General features: G+C 40.6%; 1 protein-coding gene across 1 annotated transcript; it reads right to left on the minus strand.

Annotated features, from left to right (window-relative positions):
• Positions 1-24: 24 nt before the first annotated feature.
• LOC110492337 (serine/threonine-protein kinase Sgk2) lies at positions 25-11818 on the minus strand. Its single transcript, XM_021566566.3, has 13 exons — positions 11532-11818; positions 10572-10642; positions 10403-10461; positions 9528-9585; positions 9076-9159; positions 8183-8314; positions 7664-7776; positions 7523-7559; positions 7179-7265; positions 3207-3302; positions 2892-3047; positions 1351-1440; positions 25-1178 (listed from the first exon to the last, which is right to left on the minus strand). Exons 2-13 carry the CDS (start codon positions 10587-10589, stop codon positions 1023-1025), a joined length of 1086 nt encoding a protein of 361 aa, XP_021422241.1. The 5' UTR covers positions 10590-10642; positions 11532-11818; the 3' UTR covers positions 25-1022.
• Positions 11819-12494: the final 676 nt, after the last annotated feature.

Raw genomic sequence — 12494 nt, forward strand, 5'->3', positions numbered from 1 at the left:
AATGCAAGACACGGTAAACATATGGGTAGGGAAGTGATTTATTGTGAAGTTATGTACACATCTTGTAACTGGGCTTCATTGAATGTCATTCATCTTTAAGATGGCGTTGGCATGTCAACAGTCTTTAATGTCACCCATTGTGCTGACACAATCACATGTTTTGTTTAACAAGGTTAATAGCACTATGGCATGCACCTTTACAGCTGTGAGAATAATCTGGCATAGGTTTATGTTGCTGTTAAGCATTCCTGGACGCAACATTTGAGTCAAGCCTTTATGTACTCTAATCTACTAAAAGTCAGCGATATAATAGAAACAGCATGTTCACAAATCAATGTGCAAAAATGTATATTTTCAACAAACGAGTTTAAGAATAAGAAATGTTTGGAAAGTCCACAGTGCTTGTATTAAAAGCAGCACTTAAAGAGCAGAGGAATGGGTTCAACTAGAGTTTCACACACATTTGCCTGTTCTAGTGATAATCAGACCATCCTAATCCATACACCACAGCTTTCCATAGAACCTGATGCTTTACCTTCTACACATAGCATCTAGGAGTGTGTTCTGTATCTACATGTCCTTTATGTAGTCACACGGTTGACTCTACGTTGTAGTGAAAGGATAATTAAATCAACATCTGTCTGCTAGCAAATAAAAAGTCCAGCACGATTGGATGTGCCAAAAGACTTTGTCCTGAAATGAGAATTCAAGCAGAGGCGAGGGCATATAAATATAATTCATAGGGCAGTCACCTACAGCAAAAGCAACAGTTGGGTGGTGCATTTAAATGTTTTCTCACAACATCTCTTTCTTGCTTCACCTACGCAAAAATGCATGATATTCAATGTGCTCCATTTCTATGACCGTGGCCAATGAAGTTGAATCCAGGGTAAAAGATACGTTTTATCCTCCTGACTTAAAGGTTAAGGTTAGGATTTGCAGTTAAGGAATCGAATTGTAGATATGTGGTTACGGGTAACTTCGACCTCGACAGTGGTGGTGCTGTGAGGAACCTTCCTGTCTCAAAGGAAGCTGTCTTCACCAGAAACGTAGGAGAAGCCATTGAATGCGTTAGAGCTGCTGGTGCCGGCGTTGAGCTCAGGGGTGCAGCCCACTGAGTTAGGCACCATCTCTCTGGTGAACTCTGGGTCTATGTGCTGTGTGTCCGCTGGCCCTTTCTAAAGGAGAAGAGAGAGGGGACTTGTTAGGAAATAGAGGGGAGTGCTAGAGAAAAGAGGTAAGATTGAAAGTTACAAAGATGAGGTAGTGAAAGAAAGTTTTAGAAAAAAAGCAGTGAATTTTGAAGTTATAGAAGATGGTAAGAAACAGCTGGCAGCACAAACAACTCACCACATTGGGGTTGTATGGAGGAGTGATTCTCTTGTGGTACAGATCATCCCAGTTAATCGGGGAGAAGAACACATGGTTCTTTATTTGTAGCTGTAAAAAAAAAAAAAAAACTTTTCAGGATGATATAAGACATGACCAGTGTATAACTCACTCAAAATGTGTGAAACACTAAACGGCAATGGCATAGTGTGCTTCAGAAATGCAGTGGTGGAGAAAGTACCCAATTGTCAAACTTGAGTAAAAGTAAAGATACCTTAATAAAATGACAAGTAAAAGTGAAAGTCACCTTGTAAAATACTACTTGAGTAAAAGTCTATAAATATTTGGTTTTAAATATACTTAAGTATCAATATCAAAAGTATAAATCATTTCACATTCATTATATTAAGGAAACCAGATGGCACCGTTTTCTTATATTTAAAATGTATGGCTAGCCAGGAGAACACACCAACACTCAAACATTTACAAATGACACATGTGTGTTTAGTGAGTCCACAGGAGTTTAGTGAGTCCACAGGAGTAAAAAGTTCATTCTTTTGGGGGGAATGTAGTGAAGTAAAAGTTGTCAGAAATATAAATAGTAAGGTACAGATACCCCAAGAAATGACTTATGTAGTGCCTTAAAGTAGTTTTCCTTAAGTACTTTACACCCCTGCAGAAATGGCGTACAGTGGACTACTTATAATCAGAGCCCACGTAGGGCTAGAAACAGGGGGAGCACCCCCCTATCCACATCGACGGGACAGTAGTGGAGAGGGTAGTAAGTTTTAAGTTCCTTGGCGTACACATCACGGACAAACTGAATTGGTCCACCCACACAGACAGCGTTGTGAAGAAGGCGCAGCAGTGCCTCTTCAACCTCAAGAGGCTGAAGAAATTCGGCTTGTCACCGAAAGCACTCACAAACTTCTACAGATGCACAATCTAGAGCATCCTGTCGGGCTGTATCACCGCCTGGTACGGGCAACTGCTCCGCCCACAACCGTAAGGCTCTCCAGAGGGTAGTACCACCCGATGTCACAGGAAGGCCATAAAGATCATCAAGGACAGCTTCTATCTCAAGGCCATCAGACTGTTAAACAGCCACCACTAACATTGAGTGGCTGCTGCCAACATACTGACTCAACTCCAGCCACTTTAATAATGGAAATTGATGTAAAAAATGTATCACTAGCCACTTTAAACAATGCCACTTAATATAATGTTTACATACCCTACATTACTCATCTCATGTGTATATACTGTACTCGATGCCATCTACTGCATCTTGCCTATGCCGTTCTGTACCATCACTCATTCATATATTTTTATGTACATATTCTTTATCCCTTTACACATGTGTGTATAAGGTAGTAGTTGTGGAATTGTTAGGTTAGATTACTCGTTGGTTATTAATGCATTGTCGGAACTAGAAGCACAAGCATTTCACTACACTCGCATTAACATCTGCTAACCATGTGTGTGTGACAAATAACATTTGATTTGATTTGAAAGGGAATAAGGTGCCATGGTCCATGGACACGGTCCAGTCAGTGACTCACAAAGTCAGCAATGGCTCCCAACCTGCGGTGTTGGTCTTTCTGCAGGAGGCCCTGGAGCAGACTACAGAGAGCGCCTGACTTCCCTGGGGGCAGCGGCAGAGGCTTGTGTAGGATGCCATCGTACATCTCAGACACGTCCCGGCTGTAGAACGGGGGCTAGAAAACCAGAAACATGGTGAGTAGAGCAGAGAACAGACACAGTACTGTAGCAGCCAGCTACTCAAGAAGCATTTCCTGAAGTTAGTGACATAATTGTCTTGGACATTTATGTAGATTGCGCTAAGTACAGTAGCCATATAAGATTGAAAAACTTACAAGACTATAGATCATCTCATAGAGCACAGCTCCCAGACACCACCAGTCCACTGTGCGGTCATAGGGCTCCTTACGCAGAACCTCAGGGGCCAAATACTACAGAGACAGAGAGAGTTAAATAAACAGATATATACTGGGCCTTCAGAAAGTATTCACACCACTTGACTTTTTCCACATGTTGTTGTGTGACAGCCTGAATATAAAATTGATGAAATGTAGATTTTGTTTTATTGATCTACACACAATACTCCATAATGTCAAAGTGGAATTATGTTTTTAGAAATGTTTACAAATTAAATAAAAATGACAAGCTGAAATGTGTTCAGTCAATAAGTATTCAACCCTTTTGTTATGGCAAGCCTAAATAAGTTCAGCAGTAAAAAGGTGCTTAACAAGTCACATAATAAGTTGCATGGACTCACTCTCAGTGCAATAATTGTGTTTAACATGATTTTTGAATGACTACTTCATCTCTGTACCCCACACATACAATTATCTGTAAGGTCCCTCAGTCGAGCAATTCATTTCAAGAACAGATTCAACCACAAAGACCAGGGAGGTTTTCCAATGATTCGCAAAGAAGGGCACCTATTGGTAGATGGGTAAAAAAAAATATATATATATACAGTGCCTTGCAAAAGTATTCGGCCCCCTTGAACTTTGCGACCTTTTGCCACATTTCAGGCTTCAAACATAAAGATACAAAACTGTATTTTTTTGTGAAGAATCAACAACAAGTGGGACACAATCATGAAGTGGAACGACATTTATTGGATATTTCAAACTTTTTTAACAAATCAAAAACTGAAAAATTGGGCGTGCAAAATTATTCAGCCCCTTTACTTTCAGTGCAGCAAACTCTCTCCAGAAGTTCAGTGAGGATCTCTGAATGATCCAATGTTGACCTAAATGACTAATGATGATAAATACAATCCACCTGTGTGTAATCAAGTCTCCGTATAAATGCACCTGCACTGTGATAGTCTCAGAGGTCCGTCAAAAGCGCAGAGAGCATCATGAAGAACAAGGAACACACCAGGCAGGTCCGAGATACTGTTGTGAAGAAGTTTAAAGCCGGATTTGGATACAAAAAGATTTCTCAAGCTTTAAACATCCCAAGGAGCACTGTGCAAGCGATAATATTGAAATGGAAGGAGTATCAGACCACTGCAAATCTACCAAGACCTGGCCGTCCCTCTAAACTTTCAGCTCATACAAGGAGAAGACTGATCAGAGATGCAGACAAGAGGCCCATGATCACTCTGGATGAACTGCAGAGATCTACAGCTGAGGTGGGAGACTCTGTCCATAGGACAACAATCAGTCGTATATTGCACAAATCTGGCCTTTATGGAAGAGTGGCAAGAAGAAAGCCATTTCTTAAAGATATCCATAAAAAGTGTTGTTTAAAGTTTGCCACAAGCCACCTGGGAGACACACCAAACATGTGGAAGAAGGTGCTCTGGTCAGATGAAACCAAAATTGAACTTTTTGGCAACAATGCAAAACGTTATGTTTGGCGTAAAAGCAACACAGCTGAACACACCATCCCCACTGTCAAACATGGTGGTGGCAGCATCATGGTTTGGGCCTGCTTTTCTTCAGCAGGGACAGGGAAGATGGTTAAAATTGATGGGAAGATGGATGGAGCCAAATACAGGACCATTCTGGAAGAAAACCTGATGGAGTCTGCAAAAGACCTGAGACTGGGACGGAGATTTGTCTTCCAACAAGACAACGATCCAAAACATAAAGCAAAATCTACAATGGAATGGTTCAAAAATAAACATATCCAGGTGTTAGAATGGCCAAGTCAAAGTCCAGACCTGAATCCAATCGAGAATCTGTGGAAAGAACTGAAAACTGCTGTTCACAAATGCTCTCCATCCAACCTCACTGAGCTCGAGCTGTTTTGCAAGGAGGAATGGGAAAACATTTCAGTCTCTCGATGTGCAAAACTGATAGAGACATACCCCAAGCGACTTACAGCTGTAATCGCAGCAAAAGGTGGCGCTACAAAGTATTAACTTAAGGGGGCTGAATAATTTTGCACGCCCAATTTTTCAGTTTTTGATTTGTTAAAAAAGTTTGAAATATCCAATAAATGTCGTTCCACTTCATGATTGTGTCCCACTTGTTGTTGATTCTTCACAAAAAAATACAGTTTTATATCTTTATGTTTGAAGCCTGAAATGTGGCAAAAGGTTGCAAAGTACAAGGGGGCCGAATACTTTCGCAAGGCACTGTAAAATAAAAAAAATTAAATACATTTTTATCTCACTTTGTAACACAACAAAATGTGGAAAAAGTCAAGCGGTGTGAATACTTTCTGAAGGCACTGAAATCGGAAGTTTACATACACCTTAGGCAAATACATTTAAACTCAGTTCTTCACAATTCCTGCAATTTAATCCTAGTAAAAATTCCCTGTCTTAGGTCAGTTAGGATCACCACTTTTTTTTAAGAATGTGAAATGTCATAATAATAGTGGAGAGAATGATTTATTTCAGCTTTAATTTCTTTCATCACATTCCCAGTGGGTCAGAAGTTTACATACACTCAATTAGTATTTGGTAGCATTGCCTTTAAATTGTTTAACTTGGGTCAAACATTTCGGGTAGCCTTCCACAAGCTTCCCACAAATAAATTGGGTGAATTGTGGCCCATTCCTTCTGACAGAGCTGGTGTAACCGAGTCAGGTTTGTAAGGCCTCCTTGCTCGCACATGCTTATTCAAATGGGATTGAGGTCAGGGCTTTGTGATGGCCACTCCAACTTTGGAAGTATGCTTGGGGTCATTGTCCAGTTGGAAGACCCATTTGCGACCAAGCTTTAACTTCCTGACTGATGTCTTGAGATGTTGCTTCAATGTATCCACATAGTATTTCTCCCTCATGAAGCCATCTATTTTGTGAAGTGCACCAGTCCCTCTTGCAGCAAAGCACCCCCACAACTTCCACCCCCATGCTTCACGGTTAGGATGGTGTTCTTCGGCTTGAAAGCCTCCCCCTTTTCCTCCAAACATAACAATGGTCATTATGGACAAACAGTTCTATTTTTGTTTCATCAGACCAGAGGACATTTCTCAAAAAAAGTACGATCTTTGTCCCCATGTGCAGTTGCAAGCCGTAGTCTGGATTTCTAATGGCGGTTTTGGAGCAGTGGCTTCTCCCTTGCTCAGCGGCCTTTTAGGTTATGTTGATATAGGACTCGTTTTACTGTGGATATAGATACTTTAGTACTTGTTTCCTCCAGCATCTTCACAAGGTCCTTTGCTTTTGTTCTGGGATTGATTTGCACTTTTTTCGCACCAAAGTACGTTCATCTCTAGGAGACAGAACACGTCTCCTTCCTGAGCGATATGACGGCTGCGTGGTCCCCTGGTGTTTATACTTGCGTACTATTGTTTGTACAGATGAACGTGGTACCTTCAGGCGTTTGGAAATTGCTCCCAAGGATGAACCAGACTTGTGGAGGTCTACAATTTTTTGGCTGATTTCTTTTGATTTTCCCATGATGGCACTGAGTTTGAAGGTAGTCCTTAAAATACATCCACAGGTACACCTCCAATTGACTCAATTATGTAAATTAGCCTATCAGAAGCTTCTTAAGCCATGACATCTTTTTCTGGAATTTTCCAAGCTGTTTAAAGGCACAGTCAGCTTAGTGTATGTAAACTTCTGACCCCCTGGAATTGTGATACAGTGAATTATAAGTGAAATAATCTGTCTGTAAACAATTGTTGAAAAAATTACTTGTGTCATGCACAAAGTAGATGTCCTAACCGACTTGTCAAAACTATAGTTTGTTAACAAGAAATTTGTGGAGGTGTTGAAAAACGAGTTTTCATGACTCCAGCCTAACTGTATGTAAACTTCCAACTTCAACTGTATAGAACTACATGTGACTATTAGACATGGGTTATCTTTAACATATCATTGAGCACAGACACAATCTCAGGGCTATTCCTCACCTCAGGGGTTCCACAGAAAGTGGACGTGGTGGTCTCTGGCTCCACTCCCTCTTTACACAGCCCAAAGTCTGTAAGTACCACATGGCCCTGGAACACACGTTTTAAGCACCATCCCAATATTACAGGAACTTACAGACTGCATATGATCCTGTATTGTGAACTCTTGAACTATCTTCTCTAAGATGAGAAGGAAGTGAGTTGAGATATTGAAAACAATCGAAGAACCTTATATCCACTTATGAGTCAACACTTACCTGAGAGTCTAAGAACATTATATCCACTTATGAGTCAACACTTACCTGAGAGTCTAAGAACATTATATCCACTTATGAGTCAACACTTACCTGAGAGTCTAAGAGAATATTCTCTGGCTTCAGATCTCTAAATAAGAACAAAAAAATATATTTGGTTTTCACTTAACCTCAATACTGTACATAATAATGTGTTGTTTCTACCTGAATATGTCCTTGTAAACTGTGTCTGACCTGTAAACGATGTTGAGGGAGTGAAGGTAGCCGATGGCACTGGCTACCTCAGCAGCATAGAACCGAGCCCTCGGCTCCAAGAAGCACCGCTCCCTCTGCAGGTGGAAGAAGAGCTATGAGAGAGAGAAATAAATGTTAGAGACAGAGGGAGAAAGGAGAGAGAGAAAACAGTTATGACATGTTGTTTTAACTGTCAGTACGCTTGACTCTGACGAAGCATGTAATATTACTACTGTTACATTATTAACTCATAATAATGCCATGACACAGAGACTTTGGACTGAGCCAATGATTAAAGGGGAGTAATGTGTTTGTTGTCACTACACTGATTGAGCCAAGGGCTTGAGGCTATGCCACACTGCATTGCTGCTTCTGTGCTGTCAATAGCTTGATAGCTTTAATATAAATAAAGGATTACTTATTGGGAACATTGCTACAGTCCACTCATTTTATCATTTGCCATATCCAAACAGTCATATGAAACCTGAGAAACAAGACCCAGGGCCATTAGCTAGCTACCTCTCCCCCGTTGACATAGTCGAGGACAAAGTAGAGCTTCTCTGGGGTCTGGAAGGAGTAGTGGAGGCCCACCAGGAAAGGATGCTTCAGGCTCTTCAGCAGCACGTTCCTCTCTGCCATGATGTTCTTTTGCTGGAGGACACAAGGCAGCATTGAACCAGCGGACACGAGGCAGAAGGCAGGACACAGCAGAATACAGGCCTCTGTCACCACCACTGCTTTGGCCCCAAGCACATGACAAGAGACGATATACAGAGAGAGAGAGAGAGGGGCATAGAACACCTCTTTCCTACAAGGTCCTCAGTGTTATTTATGCTTCTGAAAGTGCAGCCACCTACACACTTCTGACTAGTGTTCTCCACTTTAGCTATGGCCCTGGTTTCCAAGGCAGGCAACAGGCTCTCAGTATATAAAGTAAATTGGCTTCATTGAGGTAACACTTCACTTGAGGGAGTCATTCTTTTTACAGGACTGAGTAGTCTGTCAGACAGCTATAACGTGTGTCTGTAAGTAGCTCAGAAAGTACAAGATTCATTTGCTGATTGTTATAACTATCAAGTGATACAAAACCCAGGGAATATAACATTACTGATTATGGTAATGGACAGTATGTATGAAACACAAAACAGAGACTGGGGGCTGTAAAATCTGTCTGTCAGAGTACAAAGGACAGAACACACTTCAGATTAGATTAGATGTTATCTTAGAAACACAACACAGATTTAGGCTAAATCAGTTCTGCTACACAATGAAAATCATACACACATTGAATATATACTGACATGAAGGGTTTTGCTAGTGTAATTGAGTTGACCTTTAAAACAGAATACAAATAAACTATATGCGAGTTTGTTGTGATAATGAATAACCAAATTAAACGTTTATAGACCAACCTCCTTTTTCTTCAGGATTACTTTCTTCTGTAGAACTTTCACAGCATAGAATTTGTTGTCAGCTTTGAGCTTGGCGAGCAGGACCTGGATGCAGGGTGGTTGTCAGTACATTTCTGATTGTTTCCTCAAAACGTCAACTCCTAATATGACACTCTCTTATCATAACCCTATCTTAAAAATAGAAGGGCAATGAGTACACACATAATATATTTTATTATCTGTCACACAAAATATAGAAAAAAGTAATTGACAATGAAAAAGGACTGTGACTGAACTGGAAGAATTAAAAATGGCTGCCCATCCTGAGTACAATTTGTGAAAAACTATCCTCATTCATTGTTTCATTGTTTGGTTTTGGCCTTTTCATCAAGGTAACCTTAACAGTCCTGCATAGACTAAGTTAATCATTGAAGAAGGCATGCAGCCTTTTATCAAGCAAACAGCAGACTTACCTTCCCAAAGGTCCCTTTTCCAATAACAGCCAAAAAGTCAAAGTCAGTGGGCTTGGCACTGAAACAAGACAGGAATGATGATACAGATATTTGTGTCATATGGATGGACATAACACCTATCGTAACAGGTTATGGCAGAGACAACCGTCTCGCAACATGACTGGTATGATCCATGAAATAACATTTTTAATCAAGCCTCAAAAACACATGTACAGCAATGTACACTGAGTGTACAAAACATTAAGAACACTTTCCTAATATTTAGCACCCCCCCCTCTCTACAAGGTGTTGAAAACATTCCACAGGGATGCTTGCCCAAGTTGACTCCAATGCTTCCCACAGTTGTCAAGTTGGCTGGATGTCCTTTGGGTGGTGGACCATTCCTGATACACACGGGAAACTGTTGACGGTGAAAAACCCAGCAGCGTTTCAGTTCTTCACACAAACCTAGTGCGCCTAGCACCTACTACCATACCCGGTTCAAAGGCACTTAAATCTTTTGTCTTGCCCATTCACCCTCTGAATGGCACTTATACCATCCTTGTCGCAATTATCTCAAGGCTTAAAAACGTTTATTTAACCTGTCTCCTCCCCTTCATCTACACTGATTGAAGTGGATTTAACAAGTGACATCAATATGGGATCATTGCTTTCAACTGGATTCACCTGGTGAGTCTATATCATGGAGAGAGGATGTTTTGTACACTCAGTGTATGTTGTGGTTGCAATGAATGAATATGAATAAATATTCATATAACAAAACATATATGAATATGACATCAGGACCACAATTCCATTGGTAAAGGGTTGCCAGATGTCAGTTCTACATGGCATTATGGATCATTGAAACCCATGACTCTTAATACTGTACATACTGTGGGTTTGCTGAAGGTCCCAGGTTGACCTCACTGAGGGTGGAGGATGGTGATCTAAGCTAGATGACACACAGAAAAAAGATGGAGCAAAGCGGTGTAAACAACCAGTAACAATTTGCACAACGGCCTGGTTGTCTGTGGTTGGACACCACACCACAGAAACACTCACTGGATTAGAATTTGCCATGGTCTCGGTCCATTCCGTGCTCACCGGGGAACCTACATCAGTGTTTCATAGACCTGTCATTGACAAAAGGACACAGTAGGAACATCGTGATATGATAGCACCCCCATCTGTGTGTGACGCTACTGCTGGTTCCCCTATGCCAGTCTGACCCTGAGAAACTGGTCGTTCTGGTTTGAAACCCAACACAGGCACAACGAAGGACATTTGGTGTTTTGAAGAGTTCATATCAGTGGACACGTTTACATGGTAAATATTATTTTGCCATTCCCACGTCCACAAATGTGCAGAGGATGGCTTAGGTCACTATTCAAACCAATTCAAACCTCCCCCACACAGTCACTTGCCAAGAATGGATGAATGTTTTGAAATGTTCTTTCCTTGATCTTGGGAAATGTTTAACCTTTAGGTCTACTGAATAAATACAGTAACCTCTACTTTAACTAAATACAATTTTGTGGATCAGTCATATGTCCTCAATAGTAGATTGTATTTTGCTACAGTAGAGGTGTGAAAAGTTAGTTAGAAACTCATTTGAAGGTTGATAAATGTTTACAGTCAAGTGTATTACCCATCTAATCAGAGGTATGGAATTATTATAGGCTTTATATTCTCAAACTACACCATTGTTGTGAAATACATGCAAATGGGGTGCAAACAAACTACTCAAAATTCAGCAGACCTTTTATGACAGCATAAAACATGCATACATATATCAAAGAGGGTCTAATATTGACTACTAGCCTATTAATGTTTACCGTTGTATTCCTCAGGTGTTTACAAAGGCAATTTCGAGTATTTCAAAAGGATTCAAGGACATTTTCCAAAGTGTTATAGAACATGATAAAACTGTATTTCAAACAATTCCCCATAACTGTAAAGACATAAAAGGATCTATAGGCTACTGTAACATTATATAGTCCATTCTGTACATTCTCAACCTACCTTTCGTGAATGTTAAAACGAAGCTTAGGCCACTTGTTGCAGGTGCGTGCAGCAGGAGCGATGTCTTGTCGACTGACTGAAGCCCCGCAGATTGAGTCAAGTGTCCCAGCTCAGAGCACAGCACTGTTGTCCTGCATTAGGCTACAGATTTCAGTGACTGGTTGGGATCACGTCATGAATGGGTGGTTCCACTGTGCCAGTGAATCATTAAAGAAATTTAGGGGCAGGGAACACTTCTGTGTGTGTGTGTGTGTGTGTGTGTGTGTGTGTGTGTGTGTGTGTGTGTGCGCGCTCACGCTTTGGCAATGTAAACATGTTTGCCATGCCAATAAAGCCCTTTGAATTGAATTGTGAGAAAGCGAGAGAAGCATAACATTGTCACTAATGTCATTAGTAGATACAGTACCTTCAGAAAGTACTCAAACCCCTTTACTCTTTTCACATTTTGTTGTGTTACAGCATTCATTAATTGTTTTTTTTGGGGGGGGGTCACTGGCCAACACACAATAGGCCTACCCCATAATGTAAAAGTGGAATTGTGTTTTTCAGAATTTGTACAAATGAATTACTAATAAAAATATGAAATGTCTTGAGTCAATAAGCAACCCCTTTGTTATGGCAAGTCCAGGAGTAAAAATGTGCTTAGCAAGTCACATAATAAGTTGCAGGGACTCACTCCGTGTGCAATAATAGTGCTTAAAATAATTTTTTAATGACTACCCCATCTCTGTACCTCACACATACAATTATTTGCAAGGTCTCTCAGTTGAGCAGTGAATTTCAAACACAGAAATCAATTACAAAGACCAGGGAGGTTTTCCAATGCCTCACGAAGAAGGGCACCTATTGGTAAAAACAAAACAAAAAAAGCAGACATTGAATAACCCTTTGAGCAGGGGGAAGTTATTAATTACACTTTGGATGGTGTATCAATACACCGAATCACTACAAAGATACAGGCAT

The sequence above is a fragment of the Oncorhynchus mykiss genome, chromosome 16 (genome assembly GCF_057628025.1).
Source record: "Oncorhynchus mykiss isolate SJ-2025 chromosome 16, ASM5762802v1, whole genome shotgun sequence".
Taxonomy (NCBI): Eukaryota; Metazoa; Chordata; class Actinopteri; order Salmoniformes; family Salmonidae; genus Oncorhynchus; species Oncorhynchus mykiss.

Excerpts from the sequence above, each read along its gene's own strand:
- LOC110492337 (XM_021566566.3), bottom strand. Across the intron at positions 8,315-9,075 it reads TAATCCTGAAGAAAAAGGAG|CAAAAGAACATCATGGCAGA; the intron begins GTTGGTCTATAA and ends TGTGTCCTCCAG. Across the intron at positions 3,303-7,178 it reads CTTTCTGTGGAACCCCTGAG|TATTTGGCCCCTGAGGTTCT; the intron begins GTGAGGAATAGC and ends CTGTCTCTGTAG.